Source organism: Bemisia tabaci, chromosome 5, assembly GCF_918797505.1.
Source record: "Bemisia tabaci chromosome 5, PGI_BMITA_v3".
Lineage (NCBI taxonomy): Eukaryota > Metazoa > Arthropoda > Insecta > Hemiptera > Aleyrodidae > Bemisia > Bemisia tabaci.
In genome coordinates, this window is record NC_092797.1 from 7,690,588 (window position 1) to 7,708,086 (window position 17,499).

Consider the following 17,499-nt stretch of genomic DNA (forward strand, 5'->3'; position numbering starts at 1 on the left):
AATAATTTGATATTATGCCCCTCTTCTGACAAACCCTCCAATTGCCAATCAAAACTAGCATTACTTATCTAGCAATTTTTTTTTTTTTTTTTTTTTTTTTTTTTTTTTTACACTTAAGGATAACGCCATACCCCATTAATTGATTATTGTATGAGCCTAGAGCCCCCAGAATTTTCGGCAAGGAGCATACGATCTGACTTATCTGAGAATAAGATCTTTTTTGCTGTTAGGCTTTTGAGTTTGCCATTTTTTTGTGGCCTTTGATCAATCAAGAACTGTGATTTTATCGTATGAGTTTTGGAATGCTTCATGAAGAACGAAACTTTGAATAACGAATTTATCTTGCAACATCATATCTGTGCCAAGATAATGAGCATTTAAGACATATGAACTGTGAAACAGTAGGACCGTTCCTGTAATATCACTGTCAAAGTGTTTCCATGAGATCAGTTTAATGAAAATAAGTTTTCGTCTTCTACTCAATCGTAACCTCAGGATTTTTCTACCATCATTTTTATTTCTACATTCAGAAACCTCCAAGTTGTATAAGCATTTTTCTTTAAGAGAATGTGACATCTTTTCTCAGATGATCATACCAATTAAATTATTTATACCCAACGTGGTTCAGTAACCAAGAATGGAGAGAAGAATCTGTCTATTAGCCATTAAATTAACCTTGAGGGTTTATTTCTACTGTTCATGGCACACTTTTAACCCCAATTTTTCCATTAACATCACCCAAATAATAGGATAAACAAGAAGAGCTCACAATTTGATAGTGAAACGGATGTGATGGATTTTTTCATTGAAGCAACTCCACTTCCAACAATTTTGCCAACAGTTTCAATAATACAGGAAGGAATGGTGCAAGTTGCACTGTGCAACTTTTCTTCTCCATGTTTTGAATACATAAGTACCTTTTTTAAAAGCCCTGTGTAAATTAACTGTCTCATTTACAAAAATCAATTTTAACATAGATGAGATTTTTGAGTCTAGATGTCTGTAAGCAGCAGCGGATTTATCTACCTCATGCCATCCCTAGTAGCAACGACTGTTTAAATAACTTTTAAAAAACTCTTAAATTTCAAGAAGGCAACTTTTTAAAAAAAATACTGTCAAAATGTTCGTTTTAGGAAACCCCTATTGGCTATTTTCAGGTAAAATTTACAAGCGGTAAAATGTAAGTAAAAATTGTTTTAAAAAAAAAAACCCTTAAAATATCAACTGTAGTTTTTCAACATTAAAAATGTTTGAAAAATGTTTAAAAACGCACAGTGAGGTTTTGAAAGTTTTTTAAATCTTTTTTCCTTCAATTATATTCAAATTTCAAAATATAGCCCAAAAGATTTTCTGTATTTGAAAATTTTAACATGTTTCTAAGAGTTTTTGAAAAATGTTTTTAAAGGTCATTGCCACTAGGGATTCCCCAGTTATCATTTTTCTCAAGTTACGTAGGTAAGTACTTAGTTTTCGCAATTTTTCGGGGGAAGAACTTTTGCTACCCTGTCATACTTTTTAAGATTTTTTCTATTCCTCAAAGATTTTTGGTTTAATGTACACAAGCAGTTGGTTTTTTATCTAAAATAAACAGAAGTAAAATATCCTCAATTTTCACTGAGAGCCGCAGCCGATATGCCCCCCTACCCTATGCAACATGGTAAGTTAGGGTTTTTTTATTTTTTATTTTAAGCATCAATCAGTAGTGATAATTTCGTGTTATGAGCTATGCATAAGTACCTACTCGTTCATTAAAATTTTCGGGGGAAACACATAGATTCTGGATCTCCGGGCCGCTTCGGGTTTCCTGCCGTCATATCTTCCCGCCAGCTCCTCTTGGAGTGAGTGGAACTTCCGGCGTGGCGCTAATCTACCGCTTTCCGTTTCCGCCTTATTGTTTTGTGTTGTTTTGAATCTGACGTTGTTAGGTTATGTTTGCTCGTGTAAAGACGAGAAATATCACCATGAAATGTGTGAATGAAGTTCCATGAATCTTGCCCTTTAATTACTGATTAGCAAATTATTTTATAACACTCACAGTTTCAAGATGTTAACATAATCCTCCCCAGTTGCTTTGCATAGACATCTTTCAACTCTGGCTGTTATTCTCAACATGCGCAGCATTTCATGTTTACTGGCCAGTGATGAGTTTTCTACCAAAAAATCTCCTGCATTTTGTGATAACCCTCTATTCAGTATTTCTTAGTCTCGTAAGCTGCGGTAAGTATACTCTGCAATGTATTTAACCATCAAGTCTGCCACCTATACATAAATCCAGCTGGATTCTGTAAAATTTAGTTGTCAAAGCAGTTAAGCTGAAGAAATCTACGTCCAAGGAGGAACAAATTTTTAATGAATTTGATGATTTTACAAAATCGTTTAAAAACCACTGGGCTCACAATAAATTCCTGATGAACTGAGTAAATTCCAAGCAGCTTTAAATACTGTTGTTTACTATGACACGGAACTAAGGCAAAAGCGAACCCTGTCTTTTTGACAGTATCTATAATTATTTTAGAGAACTAACCTTCCGTTTCTTTTAACATTGAGCACTCAGCTTTACACCCCATCAACTTCGTGGTGTCTGTAAGGAAACCTTCATGAATTCTTTCAAATTTGCCTGAAGTTTTCATAAATATGTCATTTTTCCAGAAGAATCGATTTTATGCTACTGTGAGCCACCGGATTACTGCCCTGATGGAACAGGTACATGTGTCCTCTCCCCTGGGTCTCAGTGCTTCAGTTCGATTGAAGAGGATGCTGATGGAGAGGAACCTTTCCGTACCTATGGCTGCCTGCCCCCCGAAGAATCCTCAGATATGCAGGTAACTTAATTTTCTCTTAAGGTGATTCGATGGACGCCATATTTTGTGTCAGAACCGCATGCGATATATCGCATCAATTGGTTCCATCTGTTCAGCTACTCGTCATTTTTCTCCAATTTTGAGATCTCAGTTCTGTTATCAGGAGACTTAAGCACTCACGTACGAATTTTAACAAAGAAATTCAACGTAATAAAGGTGTGGTTTTTTAAGAGAGAAAATATCGCATTCGAGTGCAGTTTCGATATCAGTATCGAATGCAATATTTTCTCTTTATTATGTTGAATTTCTTTGTTAAAATTCGTACGTAAGTGCTCTAGTCTCCTGACAATAGAATTGCGATCTCAAAATTAGAGAAAAATGACGAGTAGCTGTAAAAATGGAACCAATTGATGCGATATATCGCATGCCGTTCTGACACAAAATATGGCGTCCATCGAATCACCTTAATTCCCTCAGAACTCACACTTTTTACAATATTCACTTTTAAATAGAAGTCTGAGGGCTGTTACACTTCTAAAGTTCCTTTCGAGTAGTTTAGCTAACTTCCAAACTGAGACTGAAGTTCTAACATATTGCTTCGCATTTTTTCAAGGTGGAAATTGAATCTGCAGATCATCTGTCACACCGTAAATTCCGCTGGCAAATCTAGCGCAAATTCAATTACTTATAATTGCCGGAAAGCTACTATTACCCGATGACTCTATCCAAAACAAACTCGTATAAATTAGCCAGTAGAGCTTACCTTTGTTTCTTCTTTCACCATGATTTCTAGTTATTTGCTGAGAGTTGGTGGCAATGTATTTCAGCATTTAGTCCTACTTCAAACCTAACAAGTTTGCAATGAAACCATGCCGTTTGGTCTGTTCAAAAGTTAGTTGTAAAGCTTTGAAGTTTTTTTGAACCAAAAAGACGGCTTGGTGTCATTGCGAACTGCTTAGGTCTAAAGAAGGGTTACCCTCCAAAACGCATCACCTCTAAGTGTGAACAAACAACGAGAAATCATCGGTGAGGGAAAAAATGATGGTAAGCATCTGCTATGTTAAAAAACCTGAAAAAAATTAATATAAGCCCTCCTTCCCAAAATTAGTCGTATCGTTCTAGTGCAGGTAGCGTTCTTATCGCCTTGTGACTTAATAAACAGACAAGTGACTGTATCTACTTTGGTCTGTGATGGTCACTCAAAAATGGTCACCACGACTAATTTGGTAGTAAACAAATCAGCATATTTCTTTTCTCTTTATCGGATCTTCAAAATATCCTCGTTTTAAGTAATGCTTTAGAACTGGATTGATTCCTAACTTCATTAAGAATGATTTGCTTGTCAATATCCCATAGTTTATCCGAGGGTCAATTTTCTTTGAGCAATGTAGAAATATGAGTAGTATCCTCTAAACTAGGCTAAACACAACTCTGGTTGTTATTGAATACTAATTGGATCCCTCTCTACTGTTTCAGTGTAAAGGAAATCTTTCTCCGCATGTTGTGAGAAAGTCAATCGACTGTTGCAACTTCACTGACCTATGCAATAAAAACCTACATCCAGCTTTAAGGCTGAAACCAGAATCACCATCGATAACCTCATGGGAAGATAGTCTTCTGCTCTTGGCTTTAGCTGCATCTGTCACCTGTGGTCTATTAATTTTCATCTCTCTCTCCGTCTACTGCCATAAAAGGTAATAAGCATCTAGTCATAGTCTTTCCTCTGCACCTTTGTGCACACATGCAATTTCTCTCTCCTCATTGTTCACTGTGCCGATGGTGAAACCAGAAAAACGCTTATCTTGATTGCAGTGTTTGTAACGTCCCCTCTTACTTTTTGCTTTGCAAAAAAATGAAGGAAAAAAAAAATAGTTCAATGAAATTTCTCAGAGAATATTTAGATAGTCATGGAAAAATTGTGCAAGACATCACTTAATCAGAAACAGTTAGGTTTTCTGCATCAGGGATGAGGATGTGGAATCAATTAATTCGTAACAAAGGCTTTACGTCATAGATTAGTATAAAAAAGATGGTACACATTTTTTGGGATTGGCTTGAAAAAGGAAATGATTTTTCCAGCAAACTTTTTTTATCAAATTTTTAAGGGTTGATGGCAATGACGTAACGAAGAAGGTTTTCATCTTTTCAGTCTCAAAAGTGGAAGGAATTGATTTTTGAGAAGATCAATTTTTCATCACTCATCATTAAATTAATCAATTATACCTATCGGTGTTTATTTGAAGCAAATCTGTTCTCTGAAATAATTTTTTTTAAATCCTAGGCTGTTAAAAATATTCAGAGGTACCTAATTGCGTTCAGTGTTTCGACAGGATCTATTTTTCAAGGACTGCATGTTACATGACACATTATCTTGAGTTACTTTTGAGTAAATACATATTTCCCTTTTGAAATTTTTGTCTAACACACATTCTCTCATTTGTAGGTTGAAAAGAAGAGAAAATGTGAAACAATTGCAGTATCTTAGCCACCCAATGCTCTTACCACCTGCTACTCTGAGCGATCTTTTGGAACAAAGCTCTGGTTCAGGATCAGGCCTTCCGTTGTTTGTGAGTTTCTTTAATATTAGTCCTTTGTATTTTAGATTCATAAACCTAAACAGTGTACACAAAAATATGGTGATGGCGGAAGTCCGGAAATACTCTCTTAATTTCAGTGCTGTAAGAGGACTCTGGATACAATACTAAGAAATTTGAAGGCTGCCAAATTTCGGTATCATCTAATAAGATGTCTTTTAAGGCCTCCTGTCCTCGATGATAATTTAAAATCCAAGTTTCTATGTGCCAATATTGAGGAAAGCAGGATTGAAAAGTGAATTTGTCAGCCGAATTTTTTAGTGAATTTTTCAGCCTGTCTATGCAGACACTGCGCCGCATGCTGTTATCATTCACAGAAATTTGATTATTTTCATCTGTCCTATCGTCCTGATCTGCAAGGAAGAAATAGCTCACCTGGATCATCGATCAGTCGTTGCAACATTTCTATTCAATCTTGAGTGTATATATGCTGTCAAATCAACTTCACAGCTCTGCTTTTCTTGAGATTGACATATAGAAAATTTAATTTTCAAAGGTCATTTCGCTCAGGAGGCCGTGGGGAACAGGGAACATCTTATCAAGTACATAATATTCAAATTTAGCCGGTGCCGAATTTTTTGGTATTCCATACATGGTTCTCCACATTACTCAAATTGTGCTGCTTTATCAGAGTCTTATCCATCCCGTAATCAACTTGTTGATATAAAGTGCCCATTTTATTTTAAAGAAATCAATGTTTTTTTGTTTTTTTTTTTCTACAGGTTCAAAGAACGATCGCTAAACAAATCGAGCCATTGAAAGTAATTGGCAAAGGTCGTCACGGTGAAGTCTGGTTAGCTAACTGGCGGGATGACAAAGTTGCCGTCAAAATATTCTCCACAACAGAAGAAAAGAGCTGGTTCAGAGAAACAGAAATCTATCAAACTGTTTTGATGCGCCACAACAATATTCTTGGTAAAACCCGTAATCCGATACTTTTCTTTCTTTTTTCACGGTCAGAATTACGATTTAAGTACAGTTTGCTTTACATCTCACTTTACACTTAGAGAAATAAATACATTAAAAATGTGACAGAGAAATAAATACATTAAAAATGTGACAGGATGGCAAAGTTGTGCTGGGCTGACATTGCTGTGCGAGAAATCAAAGCCAAAAATTTCCAAAAATTGAATTTAGAAGCACAACAATGAACTCTTGTAAAAGTTTCCAATTTTAACTTGTAAGCGAGTCATTATTGTTATCTGTACTTGCCAGTTTAAACTTGACGCTTTACATGGAACCAAAGTCTATTAAAGGAAAGTCCTGGCAATATTAATATGTAATTTTAGTCAATGTTGCGATGAAATCATTTTCTCTAAGTTTTGAATTTATTTTGAATTGTTTTTTTATTGTACTTACCTTGTATCATAATAGAAAGCTTTGTGAAACTCAAGCCTGAATACCCGCCAATCAATAAGATTATTTTTAACGGTCCGTTTTAGCTCCATTGGCCTTTATTTTGTTTTTTTTTTTAAGGAAGAAGTTTGAATTGACCAGCTACAATGTATAATGGTAATGCTATTTTTCTCTCATATGGTCACTCGGAACATTTTCGATGTGTTTAATGTTTTCTGTGTGAATTTTTGACGAGGAAACATGTCTTGTAGTAACTAAATTCTTATCCTGTCAAATAGAACCTGACGTACTATATATTTTGGGCAATGCTTTCGCTGACATATCAAATGGGCAAAATTTAGTGTTAATCATATTTTTTTTATGTTTGCCTTTGCAGGTTTTGTTGCTGCAGACATCAAAGGGACCGGCTCTTGGACGCAAATGTTACTAATCACTGAGTATCATGAAAATGGTTCTCTATACGACTATCTCCAGTCAAATGAATTGGATGTGGAGTCACTTCTCTCTTTAATTTGCTCAATCGCTGCCGGTATAGCTCACCTTCATACAGAGATTTTCGGCACTCAAGGGAAACCTGCTATCGCTCATAGAGATATCAAGTCCAAAAACATTCTGGTCAAAAGAAATAATGAATGTGTGATTGCAGATTTTGGCCTTGCTGTTAGATACAATAGGTATGTTCCTGCTTTTTTTTTGGTTTTTCCTCCTCGAAAGCTCACTTTATTATTTCTTGATTTGAAAGGTAAATGAGCTGTCTAATCATGTCATGCTGTTGCGAGACACAACTTCTCTGTCCAACTGTCCTTTCAATTGGCCAAAAGTTGGTAACAGAATGATTCTTAGATGTGCAATATTAGCGTTATTTTCCATCAACGTGTTCCATGTTTGTACATCTCTGGTGAAGACTCTTTTAAAGAAGTAATACCTATAATTTTAGAATTAGGAAATTTTAAAAATGATTGCTTATCCTCAACTTCACTCTTACGCTCTTTCCCCAGTGAAGTTTTGTATCGAATGCTCAATTGATTAATTCTACAATCATCTTTCCTTTTCAGTGAAATAAATGGTCTTGACATTGTCCGTGACAATGTTAGAGTGGGAACTAAAAGATACATGCCACCGGAAGTTTTAGATGGAACCATAGATGCTCTTCTCGATGAGAGTGCAGATGCGCGAGTGTTTGAAGCTCTGAAAATGGCAGATATCTACTCCCTCAGCTTAGTAATTTGGGAACTATGCAGGTATGTTCTCCGAGCTTTAGCTACTTATATTTGCACCAGGCTTGAAACTTGATTTTTTGACGTTTGCTCCACTGATACCTGCATTATTGCAGACGATTCTTTTGATTTTGAAGTTTCCTTTCTTCATTATTTTTTTCTTTTCACCAAATCAGATGCTTGAATAAGCAGTAATTGTGAATTTCATATTTAAAGGCATCAAAATATCTGTGATAAAGGGCGGAAGAACTGTCGCTACATTTTCACCTAGTCTAAAAATTGGGGGAAAACCATAGGACAGTTTTAATGTCCCCAGCGTATTTTGGGATCTCAAAAACCTTGTATCTTGCGCCTGGTGTTACGCATCTTAACCAATTTTTTTACACGTATAGTATACTACTACTGAATTCTACCAGTTACTAGTTAATACCACCAAGTACTTTTACAACAACACAGCAACCCGTGGAAATTGACAGAATAAATGATATCCACACTGATAGTTGCCCCAATGGATCTCATATCGATGGCTCATTGACCGTACGTAGAAATACAAAAATAGTGTATTTCAAAAAGTATTTTTGATTTTCCAATATTTTCTGTGTTTTTTATAGGAGGTGTAATGGAGGGAAAGATTGCGTTAAAGTTGAAGAATACAAAGTGCCTTATCATGATGTCGTCCCTAGTGATCCTAGCTTTGACGATATGTACAATGTTGTTGTAAAGGATAACATCCGACCGAAAGTGCCTGAAAAATGGCACGAAAGCACGGTAAAAGTCATTTTCAGCTTTTTTTTTCCTAATGCTTTTTGATCTTTGGTGCTTAATCAATGACATCACTTGACGCTAAATCCAACCATAGCTCATGAAACTTCATCGATGATGGAAGCAAGGCTTTCATATGCACGGTATTTTTTGTAAAACCAAATTTTTCATCATAAAGGTGTGCAAGTTGGTTTTTCTCTCTTCCGAAAGTTTTTAATTTTGATGATGCTCTTGCGTATCTCAAGGGTGTCCTCTTCTCTTGAGGTTTTTCGCAAATTTTTCTCTGCATGTCAGTGTCTGCAAAGTTCATTCAATACAAAAATTATTCCTTTCTTCCAAATCCACAAAAATGATCAATTTCACTGATCGTGCTCTTAAAATCTTCCTCAGAATATATTGAGTCTAACCAGCTTATCTGAAATTAAATTGAACAAAATGTAGCCCCCCCCTCCCTTAACGTAGGTTGTTCCTGTTACCTCAGCTGGATTTTAAGTTCCTTAAAAAATTAAGAGCTTGCCTCTAAAGTTTTCAATAATTCATAGCAAATGAAAAAACGAAGAAAAATTTCCAACATAGCGAATGAAAAAACGAAGAAAAATTTCAAACATATTGGACATACTCTGCTTTTAGGAGCTTGCTCAAGGTTTAGCTTCATGCACTAATTTAAAATGCTTTTTATTGAATCTGACCTTCAGATTAGGAAATAAATGGAAGTTTAATGACTTATTATCAAGAACCTGAGGAAGGCAAGAGAGAATTGGACGTATTTCTATCAAACAGAACTATGTGCAGGTGAGAAATATGGGGTGTGCTCATCAGTTCTCTGGCCGTAAGGGTGAATGAGAATAATAAAGCGCCCGTGACGTCAATGGAGATTGATGCCGTCGTCGCGGCTCCTCGTAGTGGTCATTAACTCATGAGCCCTGTCCACAACGCTCTCGTGCCATCCCCGCGGCTCATATATCCCGCATTCAACTGGCACATAGTTCCGTTTGCTGAATTTAAAATCCCGCTCTTCCAATTCTTCAAAAGGAATCACGCCCACTTTTACATTATTTCCTATGCGGCTTTCTAGAGTGCACCCCATATTTCTCACCTGCACATAGTTCTGTTTGATAGAAATACGTCCAATTTTAAATGGAAAGATGGATCCAAATGAAGTCATTCAATTTTTCTTCGTTAACTAAAAAGTGCGTCAAAGCAGGAATGTGACTTCTCTGTACCAGACCTGCTAGAATCGAACGAGTGGGCAATTTAAGGATTAAAGTATGCAAGCGAAATTGTGTATTGATGTTCAACTTTTTTCAGAAAAAGGTTTTCTTCCAACTGATGTAGAAATCAATTTTCGGTTCTAATTTTTAATGTCTCTTTGATTCCAGGTGCTGGATACAATTTCAAAGATAATGCAAGAGTGTTGGCATCCAAATCCAAGCGTGAGACCAACGGCTCTTCGAGTGAAAAAATCATTGATGAATTTGAGAGATGCTGTCGAGAGATCGACTTCAGATTTTATAGAACAGTGAATTTTCCTTTTTTTCTCCAAATGATTTAGCCTGCTGCAGTTAGATTCTATGGGTTTTACCATTCTATTGATCCGCTGTCTCAGATCTACATTTTTTAAATCGGTTTAAAAGGGATCTCTTCACTTTTTTAAAAATTTAATAATTATTCTATTTAATTTGTTTCATACCTGTACACACCTTTAATCATCAACTTCCTAGATAGTGATAATGCGAAGAAATATATCAATCGCAGTAATTGGTAGTGAGTCGGTTAATAGACAGCAAGTAATGATTATGCAAAACATATTAATTTTAATTGAAAATCACAATGATTTTTTAATTCCAAACTGATTTCTTACAGTGCCTGGTAGTTCTCAATCTGAGCTCTTTTGTCTTGCATTGTACGAAGGATGTGTTTGTTGATACAGGATGGTTTTTTAATATTTCAGAATCAAAAGCTGGCAGTTATGTAATTGTAACTGTAACTGTCGATAAGTAAGGTTAGATTTTTATTCATTCTTTGTCACCTAGTCACAAGCTTTTGCAAGATTGTACAGAAAAAGAACAAAAAAACATTAGAATGTTGTTAGGAACAAGTTCTAATGCTGTCAGAGAGCTTCCATGATGTATCTTTCACCAGTTGCTATGCAGCCTAATTTATGACAACACCAAGTAATTTTTTTTTTCTTTTGATACTTGAATGTGTTCAAACTTTTCATAGAGATTTTGTGAAAGTGTACTGGAGTAAGTTCATTTTTGACCTGGTTTGGATAGAATGCTGGTGTTTTTTTTTTTTTTTTTTTTTTTTTTTTTTTTGGGGGGGGGGGGGGAGTAGCATTTTATGTTGGAAGATTGACAAGTCATTGTGTGCCTTACATTATCTATTAAGTTTTTGCTGAAATAAGTGACCTCTTAGGCAGAGATGCCTAACATGCTCATTGCCAGAATAGCCAAAATTGTAATCAGGATGTCTGCATTGATGGAAAATCTGTTAAGAAAATGTTAGGAAACTTCTTGAAAAAGATTGTTATTTGTCCTTTTGCTGGATTTTTCTGTAACTTTTAAATTTGTATAACTGCTGGAATGAATTCCTGCCTTCTTTTTTTCCCTGAAAGAAGACATTTTGTAAGAAGTTATTGAAGACGTATCATGTGAGAAAGGGAAAAAAATCAGAAGTGGATTTTTTGAAAAATTAAATAACTTCACTAGATATTGAAAATTGACTTGCCATGAAAATTTTCTCCCATATATTTTGGGAAAATTCTGCCAACCGTTTTCAGTAAGTACAGGAAGCTACTCCAAAAAATGTGATTCATTCTCACAAGTTGTGAGTGCTTCAAATAGCTCTAAAATGTGCACATCAGTCCCTTTCCATTTGGAAGTCGACAATCGTTTCCTGTTTGTGATTTATCTTCCACTCCTGGTTGATATTTTGTTCACTTAGACCTTTGCTTTGTACCTGCTCGTATTTTTATAAATCAATTAAATCGTATTAATTAAAATTTTCAAATCATCATTTAACAGTTTTCTCAACCTACTATTAAATACTCTCCCATAATTTATGCATAGTCAAAAAGTGGATGGCCAGAAGTTGGGTCTCCCTGTGTTTTTCCCCAAACATAGTTATTAATTTCATGATGCATTTGCAGTCATTTGGTAATGAGCATAAAGTTTTTTCTCCCTTTGAATATTATATTTCCTAACATATAATCAATGCCAAGAAAAATACAGCACACTTTATTTTTGTAAGTGAAGAAGATATAGTTTACAAAAAATTAGTAAATGAAGAGTACTTACATAGGTTGTCAAAAAAAGAAAAGAAAAAAAGTAATTCACTCATCTTAAGCTATGACCTGTCATAGTTTCACAGTTTAAGATGAAAAAAAAGAGGCTTTAGGAATAAAATAACACTTCAGATAAACTGGATGATAAACTTTATTTTGAGCCATAATAATGAAAGAAAAGGTGCGCCTTTCACAAGAAAAGGAAAAGGAAGCTACTCAGCAGTTACGCAATAAAAATATGTTTCAATGATAACATGACTTAAAGTATACAATTTTTTCTTAGAATTTAATTGATCGATTTCAAAAGAGTTGATATTGCAGGGTGTCTACAGGATATTGGAAAAACAATTCTAAGACCTGAACTTGAACCTTATTTTTTCGTTTGAAAATAAACAAGTTGGAAGATGAACTGTTGATTACTGAATTTTTATGAGGAAGGAGTAAACGCTTGTTTTGAATAGATTTTTTTTCTTTTTAAAAAAAAATTCTGGCTGAAAAGTACTTGTTTTACCAGGACACGAGAGAGCAAGTTTGAAACATATTTTCTGGATCTATAAGTCAGAATTTCGGACTTCTGTCTGAATTTTTCACAAACTTCCTTGGAACTTAAAATTCCCTGACTTTACTGGAATTTTGAACATAAAATTCCTTAACTTTTTACAGATTTTTTCCCCCTCTTCTTTCAAAATGATTTCTCATTCAAAACTTCTTCTCGCAAAAAGTTGTGAGCCAAGTCTCTTAAACTGAAAAAATGCAATGTTTCGACCAGAGGAAAAAGTTCAAGGTTCCACAGTGAAATTCACTGACTTTTACAAATGTTCCCTGACTTTTCAAACAATTGTCACCTTGCTTTAGTACCTATAGACACCCTGAACCAATAGACTTAAATTATCAAAAGCTTTTAACCTGGTTCTGTGGATTATTGGACCTTGAACATAAAAATTACATAAAATATGAACTGCTGCCCAAGGAAAAGTAACTTGTAACATTCAAAGTAATCTTGAATACTCAGGAATGATGAAAATTAGTTATTATCAGTGATGGCACCAGATTAGTGTACCACAAGTTGCGTAAAACTGATTTCATCAGATGAAAAGTGTTTGTGGCATCAGGAAATGTCAAGTGATCAAATTTCGGAGCGGATTGACTCAATTCATTCAAACTTTCTCCTGTTTTGTAATTTTTTTTTTTTTTTAAAAAAACGCATGTTCTTTGAAAAATCAATAATTATTGCTCATTTATATGAAAAATACACAGATTTTCGCTATCAAAACAAGTAAAGAGAAACCAAGAACAAAGATACACAATTTTGTTGGAAAAATTAATCAATTAAAAAACTTGCGATGAGACAACCTCGAGCAGAGTTTTAAAGACTCATCGAGGACTCTGTTGATGTGCGGAGATAATTATCACCTACTGTACAGAAATTCTGCCCAGATGAAACACAAAAGGAAGAAAAAAACACACAGGCTGGCGAGAAATCAATGCCATTAAATTTTATGAGCAATCAACAAAACAGATGAAGAAAAACAAAAAAACAAAACAAAAAAAACCAGAACCAAATGTTCTTCTACTGCGACTCTGATTAATACTACAACAAAATATTGACAAAGCAGAGATAAAAATAAAAAGAGTGCGAAATAAGTTGATCCAATGTCTTGACTATTAATTCTGGTTTCCTACAACAGCTACTAAAATTGTACTATGTAGAAAGCAAATATCATTTAAATACAAGAATACATAGAATACTTGAAATAACAAGTCAAAAACTAGAAAATAGGTACGTCTGTTCCACAATGTCATTATTTGCATATGCTGAAATTCGCTCCAACACTTAAATTGAAGACAACAAGAGAGTAAGGGGTGAGATAAATAAACGTTTTGAGGAAATTTAAGCGCTGTAAAATACAAACGATTTCGTACTTAAGAGGCGGAAATATGCTTCCATTCAAGCAGGGTGAAAAAGAAAACTTACGAGACTAGAGATCATACAAGTGAAAAAATGGCATTTTGTCAAGAATTAGTCTGAATCCTGTGCAGACTCTTTTCATAGTCTTTAAAGAAAGATTGAATCTTTGGGCCTTGAGCAATCTCTGTGAATTTTATCATGTTTTTCTAAAGAGGTTACACATCGCAACCCTATAAAATTCTCAGTCTCTGCACTACTGCTTCTGCCAGACCACTGATTTCAATACGAACAAAAACTGGCTCAAGACTTTTTTCACCAAGCTCAAATCAAGAGCAGCAAAATGATGGATCAGGGTGCATAGGGAAAATGTCTTTTACTTTAGAAATGCAGTCTCTGGCTTAGTCGATTTCCCCGCATCAAAATGATTCCTGTCTCTTCCATTCAACATTGCATGACAGCACATCTACAAATGAAGGAATTTTTATCATTAATTTTATGATTGACTTCGAACTTTCCTATTTTCTGTTTCGATGTTATTATCCTCTAAGATTAATCTCTCGCGACTATGAGAACTCAAAGCAGAGAAAAAAATTCTTGTCTCAATCATGAAATTCCCAAACACTTTCCCTATTTTCCAAATAATGTACACATCTCCCTAGAGAGGAGTTCAGACAGTTATACATGTAAACCAGAGCACTGAAGATGATACAGCTAAATAAACAAAATACTGTTTAAAAAGTACTTCTACACTACAAAGCCATAAACTAACTTGATTACATAAATGCAGGTCAATTGCGTCAGTGTCAACATCTAATTAAGACCAAAATTGATCCATTGAAATTTGAGAGTACTCTTTTCAGATGGAGAACTTGATATCGATTTGGAAACTTAATGAATGAAATTTGCAAGAAGGTATTTGTCTCTAGTGTATGAACTTATTTAAACCTTAACATAATGAAATTATGAACATTTTATCAGTCGTTTGGGACTTGTTGACGAGAACCAACATTAGTAAGTAAAAGTTACAGAGAGCAGAAAATAAAGTGCTGGTTGAAGCGCAAGTGAAAATTGCCAAATTAAAGAGATAAAACTTAACAATCGCAAAATTAAAGACAATCGACAATGATGAGGAGAGTAATAATTTTCACCACTTAAAATGTGCTTACAGGGTGAATTTAAATTTGAGACAAATTATTTCAGTTACTTGGCTATGAAACATGTTGAAGGCAGAGATAAAAAAAAAGAATCTTAAACATTACAAGAATGATGAAAAATCAAATTTAGCAGAGCTTAAGCGCTTATTATTCATCAAACTAACTGCTGATTTGCTGAGGTGGTTCCGCCAAGTGTATCTGTGTGCACGAAGCGCCAGATAGGATACCAAGGCAATAAAAGTAGGCTTATCAAATTAATGTTATAGTTACAATTATTACAACTAAGTCACCATGCACACACTAAAAAAAGGAAACCTTGAGGTAAACAGAAATTCTTAACAAAACTACCGTTAGCTGGAATGATAAAACCTAAAAAATAAATGACATAGATCTCAGAGGACACTGACAACTGACCAAGACAACAATGGAGCCTTCTCAAAATTAGTATGATCAACATTAGAACGTATTCATACAAGTAAAATGGAAAAAGCATGATAATAACTAAAGATAGTTCTTACGTGCACAAGGCAGGACTGAAAGATACAAATGCTTCGTTATTCCACTAAATATGACAAATAATTTGTGAACTTTCCAGATAAAACGAACAAATAATTTGGGAAGAATTTCAGAGCAGCTATTAATAGTTTTCTACTTACAAGATCTAACAAGTAAAAGACATATAATCACTACTTGCAATATTATTTACACACTAGCTTTTGACGGCACTAGATAATGACGGTGAAACGGCAAAAATAGGTACTTCAGTTGTAGTGTTTCAAAATCTCTTAAAGCTCAATCTTCTCAAAATCTTTTTCATTTTCCAAAAAGGAACAATTGACACGACTTGGAATTTTTAAGAAATATTCATCACACAGAGAAGAAAAATTACTGAAATTACAAGAAATGATTTTCAGTTGTTTTTCATGTAGAAATGAAGTATGACAGGAAGTCAGCCAATGCCGCTGACTGAGATACAATTTTTTGCAGTTTCATCATTGATGCTTTCGCCTCAGTGAGGGATGAACAAGAGCATTTGGGTTAGAGCGTTAACAGCAGAGCAAAATTTAGAGGTTCTCAACCCTGAAAAATGACGACAGGAGGGTGAATCTGAAAAAACTTACAAGTAGTGGACTAATGGAATTGAGAACATAAAGAGATAGAAAAACAACTGTCAAATTTAGCCCCTTATACCAGTTGTCTGAAACTTAGAGAAGGTACCTCTAAAAAATGCTCAATGCTACTAAAACTCGTGCAGTGTTTGAAACGGTGGGAATGCAGGAGTTTTCCTCTTTGTCAGCTTCGTTTGAATGATCTGATGGAAAAAATTCTGATGCCATCGTCGAGGAACGCGATTTCTCTAACCCTGAACCGAGGAATATTTCTGTGAAGGCCGAACACAGATCACAAAAAATACAAAATCATAATCATAACGAATAAACAAAAGGGTAAAATTAAAGCAAACATAACATACAAACGTAATAGAAGGATATAAAAGAGAGATTAATTGAAATGTGTAATAAAAAGAAAAATATAATAAACCGTTCCGATGAGTGTAAATATCGCCAGTGAATAACTTGCTCAGCGACAAGAATTCATACTGCATTTTTGGAAACTTACAGGGATAAAGTTGAAATAAACTCAGTGGTTATAAAACTAGAGTTAAATAAGATAAATAAAATTATGACTAAATAGAGGGAGCAGAGTTAGTTCATTGTTGCTCTTACATAGAAATGACGTAGATGATATCTACATGTTCAATCTTGTCCGATTGTCAGTTGACCAATGGGAGAGTCGGAGAGGGCTTCAGGAGTAACCTGAATTTATCCCCTCCTTGATCTGAAAAAAATACAAAATAGAAATAAAGTGATGAGCAAAACAGTGAAACATACTGCCTGTAGGAACAAAGTAAAAATAGAGGGCAAAAATTTGTATGAATTAATTTAAATGAATGATTGATAAATATTTTAATTTGGGAAAAATTTGACATTCAATGGGTCTCTGTACAAGGTATATGAGTTAAAGCCTAACATATCATTTTTTCTTTTTTTCCAAGCACAAAGAAAACGAATTGCACCGCAAAGGGTCTAGAAATCAGCTCCAAAATAAGATATTTAAATTTAAAATTAATGTTGGTTAAATGGCAAAAATACAAGCGACATCATTTGAATAATCACACTTCTACTTGGTCTGTAAGAAATAAAAATCGTTGCAATCTCGTTTAGGAATGGATTTTCCAACTTCCTGTTGTGTGAATCACTTTCTATGAAAGGTTTTGAAGTGAGAGAATTTTAACGTTGGTGTTGATTGACGTATCTTCTGGTTCAGACGTTTAGACTTAGTCCAGCGACCCATTCAAAGTCAAACACAAGCTCGAAGTTCAATTAACCATCGTTAAAATAATACTTGAGGCTTAGTTGGTA

The 17,499-nt window shown here is 34.7% G+C and overlaps 2 protein-coding genes across 6 annotated transcripts in view; one reads left to right on the forward strand and one right to left on the reverse strand.

The window, feature by feature from the left end:
* The first annotated feature begins 1,908 nt into the window (after nt 1–1,908).
* Nucleotides 1,909–11,748, forward strand: LOC109034882 (bone morphogenetic protein receptor type-1B). The gene is made up of 9 exons (XM_019048270.2): nt 1,909–2,217; nt 2,650–2,822; nt 4,278–4,495; nt 5,245–5,368; nt 6,118–6,310; nt 7,128–7,425; nt 7,807–7,992; nt 8,580–8,736; nt 10,110–11,748. Exons 1-9 carry the CDS (start codon nt 2,142–2,144, stop codon nt 10,251–10,253), a joined length of 1,569 nt encoding a protein of 522 aa, XP_018903815.2. The 5' UTR covers nt 1,909–2,141; the 3' UTR covers nt 10,254–11,748.
* A 401-nt stretch (nt 11,749–12,149) lies between these two features.
* Nucleotides 12,150–17,499, reverse strand: part of gem (transcription factor CP2 like gemini) — an 81,846-nt gene continuing 76,496 nt past the window's right edge. For all 5 annotated transcript variants that reach the window (XM_019048268.2, XM_019048265.2, XM_019048267.2 and 2 more), the window contains one exon: nt 12,150–16,915. In XM_019048268.2, the coding sequence (XP_018903813.2) occupies nt 16,851–16,915 (65 nt within the window). In that variant the 3' untranslated portion in view covers nt 12,150–16,850. The remainder of the gene's footprint in view (nt 16,916–17,499) is intronic.

What these genes read in the sequence shown, in the direction of transcription:
- LOC109034882 (XM_019048270.2), top strand. Translation starts at nt 2,142, where the DNA reads ATGAGTTTTCTACCAAAAAATCTCCTGCATTTTGTGATAACCCTCTAT. An exon ending in GATCAGGCCTTCCGTTGTTT is followed by an intron (nt 5,369 to 6,117) that starts GTGAGTTTCTTT and finishes TTTTTTCTACAG; the next exon opens with GTTCAAAGAACGATCGCTAA. An exon ending in GCGCCACAACAATATTCTTG is followed by an intron (nt 6,311 to 7,127) that starts GTAAAACCCGTA and finishes TTGCCTTTGCAG; the next exon opens with GTTTTGTTGCTGCAGACATC.